At 37.0% G+C, this 14,300-nt stretch overlaps 1 protein-coding gene across 29 annotated transcripts in view; it reads left to right on the top strand.

Moving 5' to 3' along the window:
* The window catches only part of ARPP21 (cAMP regulated phosphoprotein 21), a 290,359-nt gene that overhangs the window by 191,192 nt on the left and 84,867 nt on the right, over nt 1-14,300 (top strand). For all 29 annotated transcript variants that reach the window (XM_058830258.1, XM_058830264.1, XM_058830267.1 and 26 more), the window contains 4 exons: nt 2,837-2,981; nt 4,177-4,255; nt 5,586-5,645; nt 6,543-6,683. In XM_058830258.1, coding sequence (XP_058686241.1) covers nt 2,837-2,981; nt 4,177-4,255; nt 5,586-5,645; nt 6,543-6,683 — 425 coding nt within the window. The remainder of the gene's footprint in view (nt 1-2,836; nt 2,982-4,176; nt 4,256-5,585; nt 5,646-6,542; nt 6,684-14,300) is intronic.

The following is a 14,300-nucleotide window of genomic DNA, read 5'->3' as shown; positions in this document are numbered from 1 at the left end:
GCATTGCTGGTAGTTTATAATGTACTGCACAGGACCTGTACAAAACTACAGAGAGACTGGCAGGTGTTGAGGCAAAACCTGATCCTTACACCAGGCAGAGGAGGGGTTCCTGTTTCACACAGCCTTTGGTCTTACCTACTGACCAGCCTCAGCAAAGATTTCTTTCACCATCTTAAAATATTTATGGGAGATTAAATGTCTTCCTTGACCCCAGCACGTTTTCTAAGGAAGCAATTGGCATGTGTAATTAATTTGATAGGAATTGCCCTTTTGCTCTTGCTGACCCTTTACTAATGAATGTGGATAAGCTTTGCCGTGGAAAGCTGGACCTGCAGGCTCCTCCTTGGGCTGGCTGAAGGATACAGGAAGTTTTGTGCCAACCAAATTGTTTTGCTTTCACTTTAGAGGAGAAATAGCTTATTTTTGGTTTGGAATTATTTTTTATTAATTTTTATTTTATCTTAATGGTTTATCAACCACAGGGAATTAATTATCAGAGAATGTATGGTACCTTGCCAGAACTACTGAGTATGGATTGTACTGCAGACTTGCTGTTTGTACTTATATTTGAATACTTGCCTTCATTTTCCTGTATAAGGAAAAAACTTGTTTACCTGTATTACTTGATCTTGAGTGCTTATCCAATGGTTCACTATGTCCTTACTTAAAAGAAATGTTGCCTTTAATGTTATACTATAGACCAAGAAGTGTATTATTGCAATTTGAAAATCTATTTTGTTGTTGACTATACTTGTATCAATGTATTTATTAACATTGTATTTTATTATTGAGAAAAATCAATAAAAATCTAAGAAAATACACAGTAGCTTGCTTTCACGACTCTACAGCCCTTTTGTGTGTTTTTTCTAGTGCAAATACATGAGTATTACGTTACATGTAAAACAGTATTTACTCTATGTTCATATATGTGCTTTTCTGTAAAGTCTGTCATTTTCATAAGTGCATTTTTAAGAACCACTGTGAATTACTATTCCAGGATTAATATCCTGGGAACAACGTGGCCAGTTACATTTTTCTCCTGTTGAAAAGCTAGCAGCACAGTCACTCTGCTCTGGGCAGGGCATGGAATCAAGTTATCCTTTGGGGTCATTTGGCAATGGTTGATCCAAAGTTTATTTGAATGAGAAATCAAACTACCATTAGTAGTGAAAGAAAGGCATAGCTTTAGTTCTCTGATCAAACTGAGCAATTTAGGGAACATTTCTCAATGTATCCTTACCTCAAATGACCAGGAATTCCCACTCCTTCCCTCTGTAGGCTCAGATTTTGGGTAAGACTGTTAGCTAAAACTAGCAGGAGTAGGAATTAAGGGTGGTAGGTCAAGTTAAATTTTGGCTCCAGGTCTTTGTTTCTCTTTTACAATGCTTTCCATCTCACTTCTTTGTGCCACATTCAAATCTCACAAAAATTCAATAATGATTAATCTGAGAAGTTACCAATTTCTGTCTTACTGTGGCATGTTTCTGCTGATACCTTGTTTTGTTAGGATCTTGTCTTACATGTCTTGTGATGGCTGATCCGTAGTTCTTTAAAGAATTCAGAAACCTAAAATTTGTAATAATTACAGGAAACGTCTTTTGAATTCATAATGGCTGCTTAAAAACACACCCCTTACTTTAAAATATTCTATTGATCTTTTGGTATGCTAGTATTATTTGAAAAATAGTGAAGTAAGGGAACTTACTAGCATTCAAGAAACTCCAAAATTCTCAAATATTGGTGAATTAGGTTTTCATTAACATTATGTCAAGTTATCAGGCATGCAGGACTATTCTATTAAAGAAAGCTGCTTTACCAGGGAGTTTTGTGACAGCTTTCTTCAAATGTGCTTTTTTACATTACTTAAGCATATAGGTTTTTTTCTTTAAAAGAATAAAACACAGAAGTATATACTTCCTTCAATTTTGTCCAACCAGATTAGGGTTTCTTGAAATATGTAAATTATGCCCTGGTAATTTAAAAAGAAAACAATTTGAGTTTTGTTAAAACAAAGCCAGTATAAAGTTATGTCTTGAGTAGGGAAAGCAACTTCTTTAAAGAAAATTAGAAAATGCAATCCAGCTTGAATTCCCAGTTTTTATTAACTTTTTTAAAGCTGAAGCATGTTTCAAAGGGACTCATAGTCTCCAAAATACTGACTTTTTGAGGGTAAAATTTGTGATGCCTTAGAGAAGTTTCCTTACTAAAACATCCTTAAAAAATCACAGGGCATATTTCCTCCTTTTTGCGAAAGACACATCTGCATATGTCTTGAGATATTAAATTACCTGATAAGTTAGTAAACCCTCTTGTATAGAATAGAGTATAAAATTTGCTGGCACTCTTATACTATTAGAGCCAGAAAACTCCATCTACCCGATACTGCACTTACATGTGCAAAACAATGCATATCAACCTGTAAACTTTCTAGTGAAAGGAAAAAAGCTTTGTTTTTCAGATAGCTATCCATTAATCATCACTGAACATATGTAGTATTAAATTATAGAATTAAGAAAGGCCATATGAAATGTATTTAATTATTCTGAGGAGTCTTAAAGGAGAACTACTGAAGTGTAGAATAATGTAGTCCCCTTAGAGTAGCCTAAATTTTATAATATTCAAAATATTAGAGAAGAAATACCTACTGACCACTAGAATTTGGCCTCTAAGATGTCACTCTCCTGGCTAAAAAATGCCACGTTTCAAATAGGAAAGAAATGTATCTGGCTTCAACTTTTCTAGCTACACATAGTTTAATGCCAATATCTGCAGGTTGGAAGCCATGGGAAGCATACTGAATCTGGCCCATAATTTATCTATCTTTTTTCCCCAACAGGAATCAATCCAACTACAGCTTTCAAGTTTTCCTAGCTTGCAAGAAGAAGATAAATCTAGTAAAGATGACTCCGAGAAAGAAAAAGAGAAGGATAAAAATAAAGATAAAAACAGTGAAAAAAGCAAGATCAGAATGTTATCAAAAGGTGAACTTACAAGTATTTAAATTATTATAATTACCATTGTAGAAAGGATTGTACATTTTTACAAGGATGTCTTTATTTGTGTATGCATACACAGTAGAAGCGTTTTCATACAAACATCAGGCTTTAAAGTGAAAAAACCTTCCAAACTGAGGCCTTTTATAAGATTTTATTTGTTTTCTTTAATGTAAAATTGATGTTTTGAATGCTTTACCATGTTTGATATAAACACATAAATACATAAATATATGTGTGATTGCATAATAAGTGTATATAGTGCATAAGACATTTATACTCTTTTATCTAGATTAATGATAATATATTGGCATGTAACTTTTGCAGTGTAGGCAGTAGAGAGTAATCCTCTTCACTGTTGCTTCTCTCTCATGGATAATTTATCTTAAATGATGTAAGGAAATTCATCCAAGACATTTAACCTGCATTGCAATCTTCTACTACCACCTACCAAGAGTTCTTCAGGAAAGATGTTCTGTCTAAATTTGGTATTGCTTTTTAAAATATTTTTATTAATCCATGGTATAAAGTTGCATTGTAATCTGCCAAAAATAATCATTGCCTACCTGGGTGTGGATCTGCAGCTGGTGTGAATTGTCATTTGGCTTCAATGGAGCTCTCACAGTTCATGCCAACTTGAGAATCTGTGTGTACATTTGAGTCAGGAGATAATGCTGGAAAATTAATTCTGGCTACTGTCACGCATCCCTATTACCTGCCTACTCCCAGGTGTCATTTGATCTCAGTCTTTTAATGCAAATGGAGTTCCCACTGGCATGATTCCTCATTTGCTGAGTGTACAGCATTTATTAAGTGACGCAGAGAGACATTGATGAATAGAACTTTTCTTTCCTCATTTTGAAATGTTTTTTTAATAGTTTAAAAAAAGAGCTTGGTAGGGTCTTGAATGGCATTGAAGCTTTCTGTGTTTTTATTTGACCAGCAGTTTCTGTTAATGTTTAGTTTTGATGCTGTGTTCTCATTGGAGTTGTACAGAGGAACAATGAATATTCACCTGATGCTTCAGAATATATATCTTTCTTGGCTGAACTCCAAATGACTATTTTCTTTCAGAGAATATTCTTTCAGATTGGTGCTGGAAAATGGATTTTGATTTATAGCATAGTTAATCAGAAATGTTGAAATGAAATGTGAGTGGAGGCTGTTTATTTTTATTTTTCAGATTGCAGTCAAGAGTATACAGACTCAACAGGCATAGATTTGCATGAGTTTCTCATTAACACATTAAAGAATAACCCCAGGTAGGTATTTCCTGTGTTACAGCTGACATTCCTGAAATTATAGTTGGCAGTCTGCAACTTCTCATAACTGTACACTGTGTTTTATTTGTTCTGGAGATGGTTGTGAGGGAAAATGTAAAGGAGGTAGGCTGTTAACTGAGAAAAATGCTATAAAAAGTCATCAACTTCTACTTCCCCATCCAGTCACCCATTGCTTAATGTCACTTTTACTAACATCTGGTCTTTGTCCTTACCTTCTTTTATACAGCTCCATGTGGTGATTGCAATAATATATTATGACTATTACGGTTGGAGATTTGTATATGAATATAAAGTAGCTTTCTTCTAGCAATGCTGCACACAATTAAAATCCTGTGTTCAGTGCCAAATTCTGCTCTCAGTATTCCCACAGTTTTCATCTGGAGCTACAAGCCCATCTCATCATTAAATTTGCCTCTAAACATCCAAGGAAAGATCTGTAACATTTTTATACGCTGTGATTTTCAATGCTCATTTCATTTGAATGGGTTAAATAGGTACCGTGTAATTCTGCAGTTATTCCCAGGAGAACTGGGAATAATTGGGTGCCTAACAGCTTGCATAACCCCTTGTACAGATGATGGAAGGTCCTTCAGTTGCTTTATGTGTGCAAAATAAGAAAGTTCAAAAGAACTAAGGAATGATGAGACTCTGTCCAGCTTAGGAGTGTGTGGAAATATGCCAGGGAAACTTCTGAATGTTTTTTTTTGACAAGGGAGGAGAGGGAAAAGGAACATCTGAGACCTTCCAGCGAAAACCAGAGCATTTTGCTAGAGAAGTACTGTGGCATTGCCTCCTGGGAACCACAGTTCAAAGGTGGTGTTCTCCATTATGCTCTCTTAACTAGATTAGATGTGTCCAGCTTTCTTGCAGCAAATCAATGCCTTGTGGAAGATATGTCTCAAGAACAATGTTGAAAATTTTTGTGGATAGCAGTTCTTCTTGTGAAAGATCTAGCTTAGGTGGAAATCTCATTTTCCATCAAAAAAGGGTGAAAAAAAGCCAAAGCTATCCATAACAGTGAGAGTCTTTCTATGGCACGCATTGATTGCAGCTTGTTTTGGCTGGAAGCACTCTCAGGCCGTAGTTGAGCTCATGGAATAGTGAAATCTGTATGTCAATGAAGGTGCAGAAAAGCAGGGTTTAGTCTTTTGCAGATCCTCCAGGGTAAAAAAAAAAGCAAGTTTTGTTTTTAATCAAGATGACTGACAATGCTTGCAAAATAGCCTTACAAACATTGTTATATGAATATTTTCCTCTAAAATGTCTATTCATAGTTGATGGTGAAAATCCTTGCATTTCTCTTTGACAGGGACAGAATGATACTCTTGAAAATGGAACAGGAAATTATTGATTTTATTAGTGACAACAAGTAAGTTGGGTTTATTAAGTCATGTGCATGCGTTGCAGTGAGGGTTGTGCAAGGGATGCACTCATATGGACCACAGTGCTCCTGAGGGCTGTTACTGGCACACTGCAAGAGCAGGTTTCTATTTCCTGCCACGTGGTGGAACTGCTTAAAATAAAGTAGATGTAAATGAAAAACTTTTGCTTTTCATTGTGTTGTAGTTGCACTGGTTCTGTGCATATAGATCCAAAAATATAATTAAAGCTTTTAGTGTAGAGGATAATCAAATTTGTTATCTCATGGCTTTTCCTTTGTGCTGTGTTATTCTAATGTGTTGGAAAATAAAATTAAACTTAGGTGGAGGGATTCTTGCTACTATATGGCCTTTATAATAAGATAGTCCTGCAGCTTTAAAAATAGAGAGTCAGAATAGCAGCAGAGGAAAAAATTATGCTGACGGCAAATAACCATTTTGTCAGTAATAGAGGAAAAAATGAGTGTTTGCCAAACTAGATCTTTCCAGAATTGCCCTGCATCTGACCTTTGGGAGAAAGGCAGAAAGCTGTTGCCAGTGTCTCAGGAAATCTGTAGGATTGGTTGTGTAGGGAGCATGAGTGTGTGTGGGGGATTGGGGAATGAGTTCTTCCCAACACACAGAATACTGACTGGGTACTGTGAAGCATGAGCTTTGTTTGTACAAATGCTGCACATGGAAATGTACTTATTAGAAATTCTAAAATTAATTCCTTTTTTTCTTTTTTTTCAGCCTTTCTGTAGCAAACATTTATATGTAAATGCATAAAGGAGAAGTTTTCAGTGAGATTTCTGTCCACTGAATTGTTAAATGTATTGCTGTTTTCATTTATTTATAGCTTAGAGGGAAATATAATTGTCAATGCTATTTGTTTCTTTTGTTTCTAGTAATCACTATAAAAAGTTCCCTCAGATGTCGTCGTATCAGAGGATGCTAGTGCACAGAGTGGCAGCTTATTTTGGAATGGATCATAATGTGGATCAGACAGGAAAATCTGTAATTATCAACAAGACCAGCAATACAAGAATGTAAGTAATAGCACTGTTGTGTTTTTCCTTGTTCCCTTTCTCAAGACAGGAGCTGGTTTGTACCATGACTGCGTGGTGTAATTATTTTATATATATAAATTTTTATTTGTTTTTGTATCAGCAGTGAGTGCTTTTTATTGTTTTCTAGGTTGGGAAGGGAAGACAGGGCTCTCATGGTGAGGTTATCTAAGGCTATAAAGATACATGAGGAGAAATCAACCTAACTGGTCTTTTGCAAAAAAGCAGGGTATCTTGGAATGTTAATTTTCCTGATTCCTTAGTGCCACTACTTTGCTACAGGAGTAAGCTTGTTTCTTTGCAAGTCACCTGATACCGTACAACTGCATCCTAAACAACCCAAACGTATTTGGAAGATGGCCTTTTTCCTTGTGCTGGCTCTGCCTCCTTCAAGAGTCATTTTCTGCCCAGCCTGATTATTTAAGATTTGGTTTCCCTCCACCTCCTGCTACCATTCATTCCCTTTTCTTCTCCTCCCATCTTTTATTTTTCCTTCAAATCTCGCAATTTCACTACAGTGTTTCTGTGAAATACAAATTCCTTCTGATGGTTTAAATGCATCGCAAACTTCCTGTCAGGTTAAGCCTGTGCTGGCTTAAGTTCTGTGCTTCTCCATGAACTGGTTAAAGCTGTATAAGCTAAAACTGTATAAAGCTAACCAAAACTTGATATGAGCTGTGGCAATGTGTCCACACCTAATCACCATTGCTTTTCCTGCCAAGTGCCACGTGCAATAAACATAACCTTTCTCTTCCCCTCTACCTATAAACTACATAATGAAGAGGAAGTAATTACAACTGGGTAATGAAGTCGTGGTATCTGGTATTGGAACAGGAAAGCCCCATTTGAAAATTGTGTACTTCCTGTATTCAATTAGTAGGAGAAATCTAAACATTTGTTTCATTTATATATCCAGTAGCTAGGTGATTTATTTATATCTAGTTGCAGAGAGCATTTTTTTAATGTTATTAACTTCTCCTGTAGAAGGGTGGAAGGACTAGAGAATGGTGCTATGCAGGGCTGGGAGTTGGACTCAGTGATCCTTGTGAGTCCCTTCCAACTCAGCTTATTCTGTGACTACCTAATTTTGCAAGATCAATACACACTGGTATTTGCTATTTCACTGATCCCCAAAAGTCTTCCAAGTGAATGTAATAAATTTAAGATAACGGGCAATTTATTTTAGATCCTTTTCCTGGGCTGTCCCTGAGATACTTGGAGATCTGTGAAAACAGCTCTTGGGCATTACTGTTTTTAAAGGTTTGAGTAAAGCATGCACTAACAGTTTGATTTTCAGAAGTCAAGAGAATTACAGTAGCTAGATAAAACACTCAAGCTGCAAAGGCTTAGCCTCAGGGTCTGATAATACCTGCCCCTGAAAGAGCTATCTTTGGTTCTGAATAAGAAAAACCTTGGTGTGCAGCAATCTAGTGTTCAATTTTGAGCTGAAAATGAGTCCCCTCTTAAACAAAACACAGTCAATCATATTTTAATGCTCTTTAAGCATTCCTCTCTCTTTTATAGTCCTCCCTCTTCCCTCACATCTATGTCATTGATGTAGTGCACCAGCTGCTACAGATCTTTCCTCACAGCATTGCCTTCTGGTTGACTTGATAATAGAATAATACTAACACATTAATACCTGTAAATGCCTTGCTCTGTTGTGTGGCTTTCATCTCAGAGATGGGCAGCACTGGAAGCAGTGTTGGAAATGCTTACATAGTGCTTCTGGAGAGGTCACTGAAGCCTTCTTCAACAGTCAGAGCTTTTTCTGAGTGCTTTGGTGAAGCTGTGGCTCCATGCATGGTGGGAGTGAGCAAGCAAGGTTATTTTCTAGGTATGAACTGCCCTTCTTGCAAGCTCAGCTGGCAGGATGTTGTAGGGATGTAACAGATTGAATGGCCTTTTCAGCTGTGGTCTTGCAGACTGGAGGTGAGGCCACTGAAAAATAGTGCTGACACCATTCCTGTCTAGATATTCCAGAAATAAATGCAGGGCTTTGCTGTTCTGTTGACTGTAAGTACAGCTGTTTTGTAAGCACCACACAAGCCACAAGCTGATGATTTCTTCCCTCTTCAGTGATTTGGTGGTAGGTAACTGGATTATATGAAGCTCATATTGCCTTGTGGTTCTTCCAGTGTGTTATTTACATTATTTTGATATTACCATAAAATAAAGCTTTTGTGAAGTGGCTGTTTCTTTTCATAACTGGAGGAGATGGCATGTTTTTTTAAAACGTCCCTGGCTCTGACAGAAAATAGTTTGTTATTATCTAGTATGAATAAGGGCTGATGAGATTTTATTATCCTCAGCAAATATTGTGTAAGTTCCACATCTGAAAGCCTCCAATGTGATTTCATATGTTCAGCATCTCACTGCTCTCAGAGGAGACAGTTTTGTGCAGTTTCAAATCAACACCAAATACTGGGAATGTGTTGACTCTATTAATTATTGCTTGGACTGTATCCAGAATACCGGAGAATCTGAAGAGTGTCTGAAACGCTGTTCAGTGTGGTTATGTTGTGCTGTAAGCCTAAGCCTTGATAGCTTTATGTGGCTTTATGGGGAGGCCCCACAGACAGATGTTCTGAAGATTTGCGTTTTGGCAATAAATTATCTCTTCATGGCATGTTGTTTCCAAACTACTTTAGCTACTACTGTAGAGAGAGAAGAATATTCTTGCGTAATCTGGAATTCATAAATTCTGCACTGGCTGTGACTTACGTGTACGTGTGCTTGTTTGAGAGGAGCATTTGACTCTGCAGTGTTGCCCTGTGGGCTTGAATAAGCACCTTGTGTTTATTCCTTTGGCTGAGTGAGGGTTCATGTCACACCTCTGCTCCCACTTGCAGGTGATGAGTTCTTCCCTGACTCCAGGCAGTGAGGTGCGTTTATCCTGTTTAGCAGACACCTCCCGTGCTGGCTGCCTGCAGGTGCTCAGAGGTACAAATGTCAAAAGAGTTACTGGTTTTGAGGTGAAAGGGCTGGCTGGAAAACTCTGGTATCGATGTTCCTTATGGGCACCTCAGAAAGGAGGGACTAGTGTGTGTCAATCAGGGGATGAGCCTCTGAATGGAGCAGATTGGGACATTGCTGTGCTTCCATCAATTGGCTCTTAGGGCAGCGTGGATCCACTTTAACATACCTATGCCTGTAAAGTACTTACTTTACAGAGGTTTGGAATATGAGAAAGTGTTTGTTGAAGAAATTGTAGCTGGAAGGAAGGCTGCAACTTCTCTGTTCATCCATGCTGCTCTACACAGAGGGGGAAAAAAGGGTGGTAGAAAATTCTTTGGGATCTGAACCTCTGGGAGTGCAATCCTGCAGTTTTCATGAGCTCTCAGTGAAGTCTCTCTTAAAAACACAGTCAGACAATAGTGGCAATTTTTCAGACTGAAGAGTATTTATAATGAAGACCTTACTCTAAGAATCTAAGATGCCTTTTCTTTTTCTATAATTTTATTGGAATGTGAATGAGACCTGCTGTTTCCAAAGCTTTTTTTTAAGAAATTAAATTTTACAAGACAGTGAGGACCTCGACCACCTAAGTGTTGATGTTAATAAAGTTAAATCTCTGTATTCTAGCTCTCATTAGAGAACAGTGGATTTTAAAAATAAATTTTCTTTTCATATGATTTTTGAAATTTAACGTCTTTACAAAGTCCTGCCTATCTAAAATCCAATTTTTGAAATCTTATTCTCAGCAGTATACGTGAGAAAAATTGATTAGAAAATTAAGGAGAATTTTGTTGTTCCTTTTTTCCTATAGTCTAAGGACTACAACTTAAAATGGAAAGTCTGCCTTGCTCAGTATGAAACTGCTCTTGCCTCACCATTCTAATGTATATTTGTCTGTCATCTGTGTCTGCCTGTCATCTATCTAAAGATATACACAGAAATGTATGGGGAGCATAAGACAGTGAAATACGATATAAAGAGAAGCTTGGAATTGAGGCAATATATTAGACAGGGCATCCCTTTTTGGAGCCAAAAAAATGTGTATGTGCCACCTTCTGTTCTGCATATTCCTCCTAATTCCTATCAAACAACTGGAATTACTTCAGGATTTTTTGCAGAACTGTTCATATCGTGAGATGTATCAGTTCAGTCAGATTCATTGATTTGGTTATCTGTAGCTAGGTGGAGAAGTATAGGGGAAACACGTTTGGTGTACTTAGTAAATTGAAAGGTTTTTCATTTGGTTGATATCATCAGCCATGTGACACCCATGTCTGTACCACAGCCCACACATGCATTCATGTACTTTTATAATATAAATGTGAGTGGCAGGGCTCATCAGAACCCAGAAGGTAGGATGCTTATGATATATAATGATGTGTTTAGACATTTTCATGCATTCTGAGGGTGTAACATAGCTGTTATGAACTTCATACCAATTCTCACATCCTCAGTTCTGACTGTTTTATTTTTCATGAGTGTTGTGAGTTATGATCCTTGTGATGCATGGGTTTTTTCCTGCTCTGTTAATATTATGCTGGCTCAGTTGGAAGGTGTTTTGGTACCTTTGAGATGCTTCTAAAACTTGAGGCAATATTAAGTTGTTGTGTGCATTACAGGGGTCCCTTATAATCTAGAAATGAACTGTATCAGCAGAAGGACACATAATGTTCGAGTTGTACTTTGAATAACCTGCAAGGCTTTTGTAGTTTGGCATACAATCTGTGTTATTCTGTCTCCTCTGTGTAAGAGTGGTTTGAATCAAAAGCAAAGAAGAAAAGTTCTTGTTGGGTTTCTATTGTGTATTCGCTGAATGATCTTGCTGTGGATAACATCTATATTAGTTGAGCTGCATTGTGACAATTTCACCATCTTTAGATTCTGAACTTTTGTACAGGATCCTACAGGCATGTCAGTAAAATGGCATTCACTGAACATGGCAATCTCAATGAAGAATAGATTCTAGAATTTCTTTTATCTGAGGCTGAAGTTCCAAGACTTCCTTGAGATACCAAGTGTTACAGCCTTTGGAGCATGCAGAAAAGTATGCCTTTCCCCTTGTCTGAATAATGTATTCAGTGTAAATGACTTTAATTTCTTTAAGCCATTGTTTGGATGGGACATTTTAGCCATACGGAAGTAGTGACAAATATATACCTGAATGTGAACACCTTTTTTGCAAAATCTCAGTCAAAGAAATTTGATGTTTGCCAGAGCATTTGAATAACAGTTCTGTTAACCTCTCTGTTGTAAACCAGAATAGTTGTCCTGCAAATGATTTGCTTCATGATGTTACTCCATCTGCATTTAAGCACCTTATGCTATTTTTAATTATCATACATGTACTGAGAGGAATGTTCTCATGAGAGCAGAATTGCTTTTATGAGCCACATGATGCATGAAAACGTACGTGAGCGCCCTTATTTCTGGTTTAATTTCATTGGAGTCTGGCATTCTATTTTTTTCTTCAAGAGACTGTGGAGTCAGAGGACCTCTGTTTCCTGTTCTAGTTACCTCTTTTCCATCTTTGCTACAGAACAGTTACTCCTTGGCTACTAAGAAATAAACAAACTGGAGATATCCAGATGTCCCCTCTGGTTTACAATTGCTATTGCTCAGTATTAGGACATTGTCTGCTACAAATGTGTAGAGAAATAAAGGGGTGCATAGTAGATGTATGCAACTAAAATGAAGAAACTGTGTAGCTGAGAAATAACATGTTATTGGCTGACACATTTTAGCTTAGGATGAACTAATACGTTACGCGACTAATAATTAAGTAAGGACATCAATAAAAGAATAATGTATAATAACATCTTTGTGGTTATGTAGCTACATTGTAACATGTGTAGCATTTAAGTAACAGCTTACATTGATTTTCATAGATTATAGTTTTTTTTCCATACAGAAATAATCTGTTTACATCAGTCAGGGATTCGGTTAAGAACATGATTAGAAAGAAACATAATGTATCTTTTTGTTAATGATAGTTGAATTAAGACAGCCTTTTATTTTCAGCATGCATTCTGTCATTTTAGTCATATTTCTCTTTTGCAGGAAAGATACAGATAAAAAAACATAGATACGTAGTACACTTGAAGTTGAGTTGAATTTGACCCTTAAATACTGGCTTCATTCTTTCTTCAGTGTAAGCTGTATACTGGACCCATAAGAAATTACTTATTCTGTAAATGAGATGTTAGGGTTAATGAACCAGTTCTAATAGCTCCCATATTAAATTTTCATCTAATGTAATTTATTTAAACTAAATTGTTTATAATGAAGGTGGACATGTGCTTTTTACAGCTGTTCTATACTGTGATGAAATAGTAGTTAAGTGTTAATCAGAAGATATACATGGTATTTCTTCTTCTATTTTTTTTTCTTTTTAATCTTTTTAGTCCACACCACTTAATAGCATAAGTTTTAATAAAACTAAAAGGTTGCTGTCACCTGCTCTGTGTGGGTAGATGGAAGGTTGCCCAGGAAGAGAGTGCTATGGAATAGCAAGTAGGTAATTTGGTTGAAGGAAGCTCTTTCTTGCATGAGTAATTAATCCTTGTGCTCTTTCAAGCTGTAGTAAGAAAATGCTCATTAATCAAGATGCTGTTCGGTCACTTTTGCTTTCATATCATTGGGGAGAGATCTGTAAATCTGAGATGACCCCTGTGCTTTCTTCAGAGGTAGCAGTGCTTTAGTAGAAGGTGAAGTAATGGATTTATATCTAAGCATTTCAGAAATAAAGTGTTGAAATTTGAGCAAGTAAATTTTAGAGGTGGTTTAGATTGGTTGTATAATTGCCTTTTGCTCTTCTGTAGCCTGCCTCATTTTTAACACAGGAAATAGGACTCATAGAAGTGTAAAAAGTATTTTGAGTTTTGAGAAGTCTTTGTCCATTGTTTCAGCTTGCTGCTTCCAGGGCAGCCTTGTGAGGTTGTCTCTGACAGTTTATTAAACACAGGCCCTCTTCTTTGGGCCAGTGATTGTTCAGAGTATGCCGTCTGATCCATGACTCTTCCTGCTAGAGATGGCAAAAATGTCTGTGGCATGAAGCAAAAGTCAGAACAAGACGTTATGGTATCAATGTGTACATGTGAGGCATTTCAAGAGGACCGATAGTTCTTTGTTAGCCTGCGGGTTTTTGGTGAACCATCTTCAAATCTTCTGTAGTCTTCAAGGCTTGAATTTGCTTCCTTTTTCTCTCACTCTTACATGTTAATTTTTGAACTTCTGAAATAGAAAAGTGTAATTTTAAATAGATCACAGCAGTTATGCAACACTGTAATTTTCAGCCACTTACAGAATATGCCACATCCTTAAAATCAGATATTAATGAATTCCATAATAAACTATGCTACCACTTTTGAGCCTCTATTAGCTGGAAATAAATTGGCACTGTGCAAGATGTTCAGTCTCAATAGACACTCTGAATATGAAGAATTAAATCCAACTGGGGAGAGAGCAGCAGAAGCAGGTCCCTCAGTAAAGAAATAATCTTAGTTTGATCACAGGAGGACAGCAGAGCATTTCGAAGCTCCTAAAATGTTCCCTGCCTGAGAGATGACGTCGTGCTTGTGCCCTGTCTGTCAGAATAGCTGGCATTTGCATGTGTCCTTGGCCTGCAGTCTTCTCCTATGTGTT

This window comes from Poecile atricapillus, chromosome 2 (genome assembly GCF_030490865.1).
Source record: "Poecile atricapillus isolate bPoeAtr1 chromosome 2, bPoeAtr1.hap1, whole genome shotgun sequence".
Lineage (NCBI taxonomy): Eukaryota > Metazoa > Chordata > Aves > Passeriformes > Paridae > Poecile > Poecile atricapillus.
This window is presented reverse-complemented; position numbering and strand designations above follow the sequence as displayed.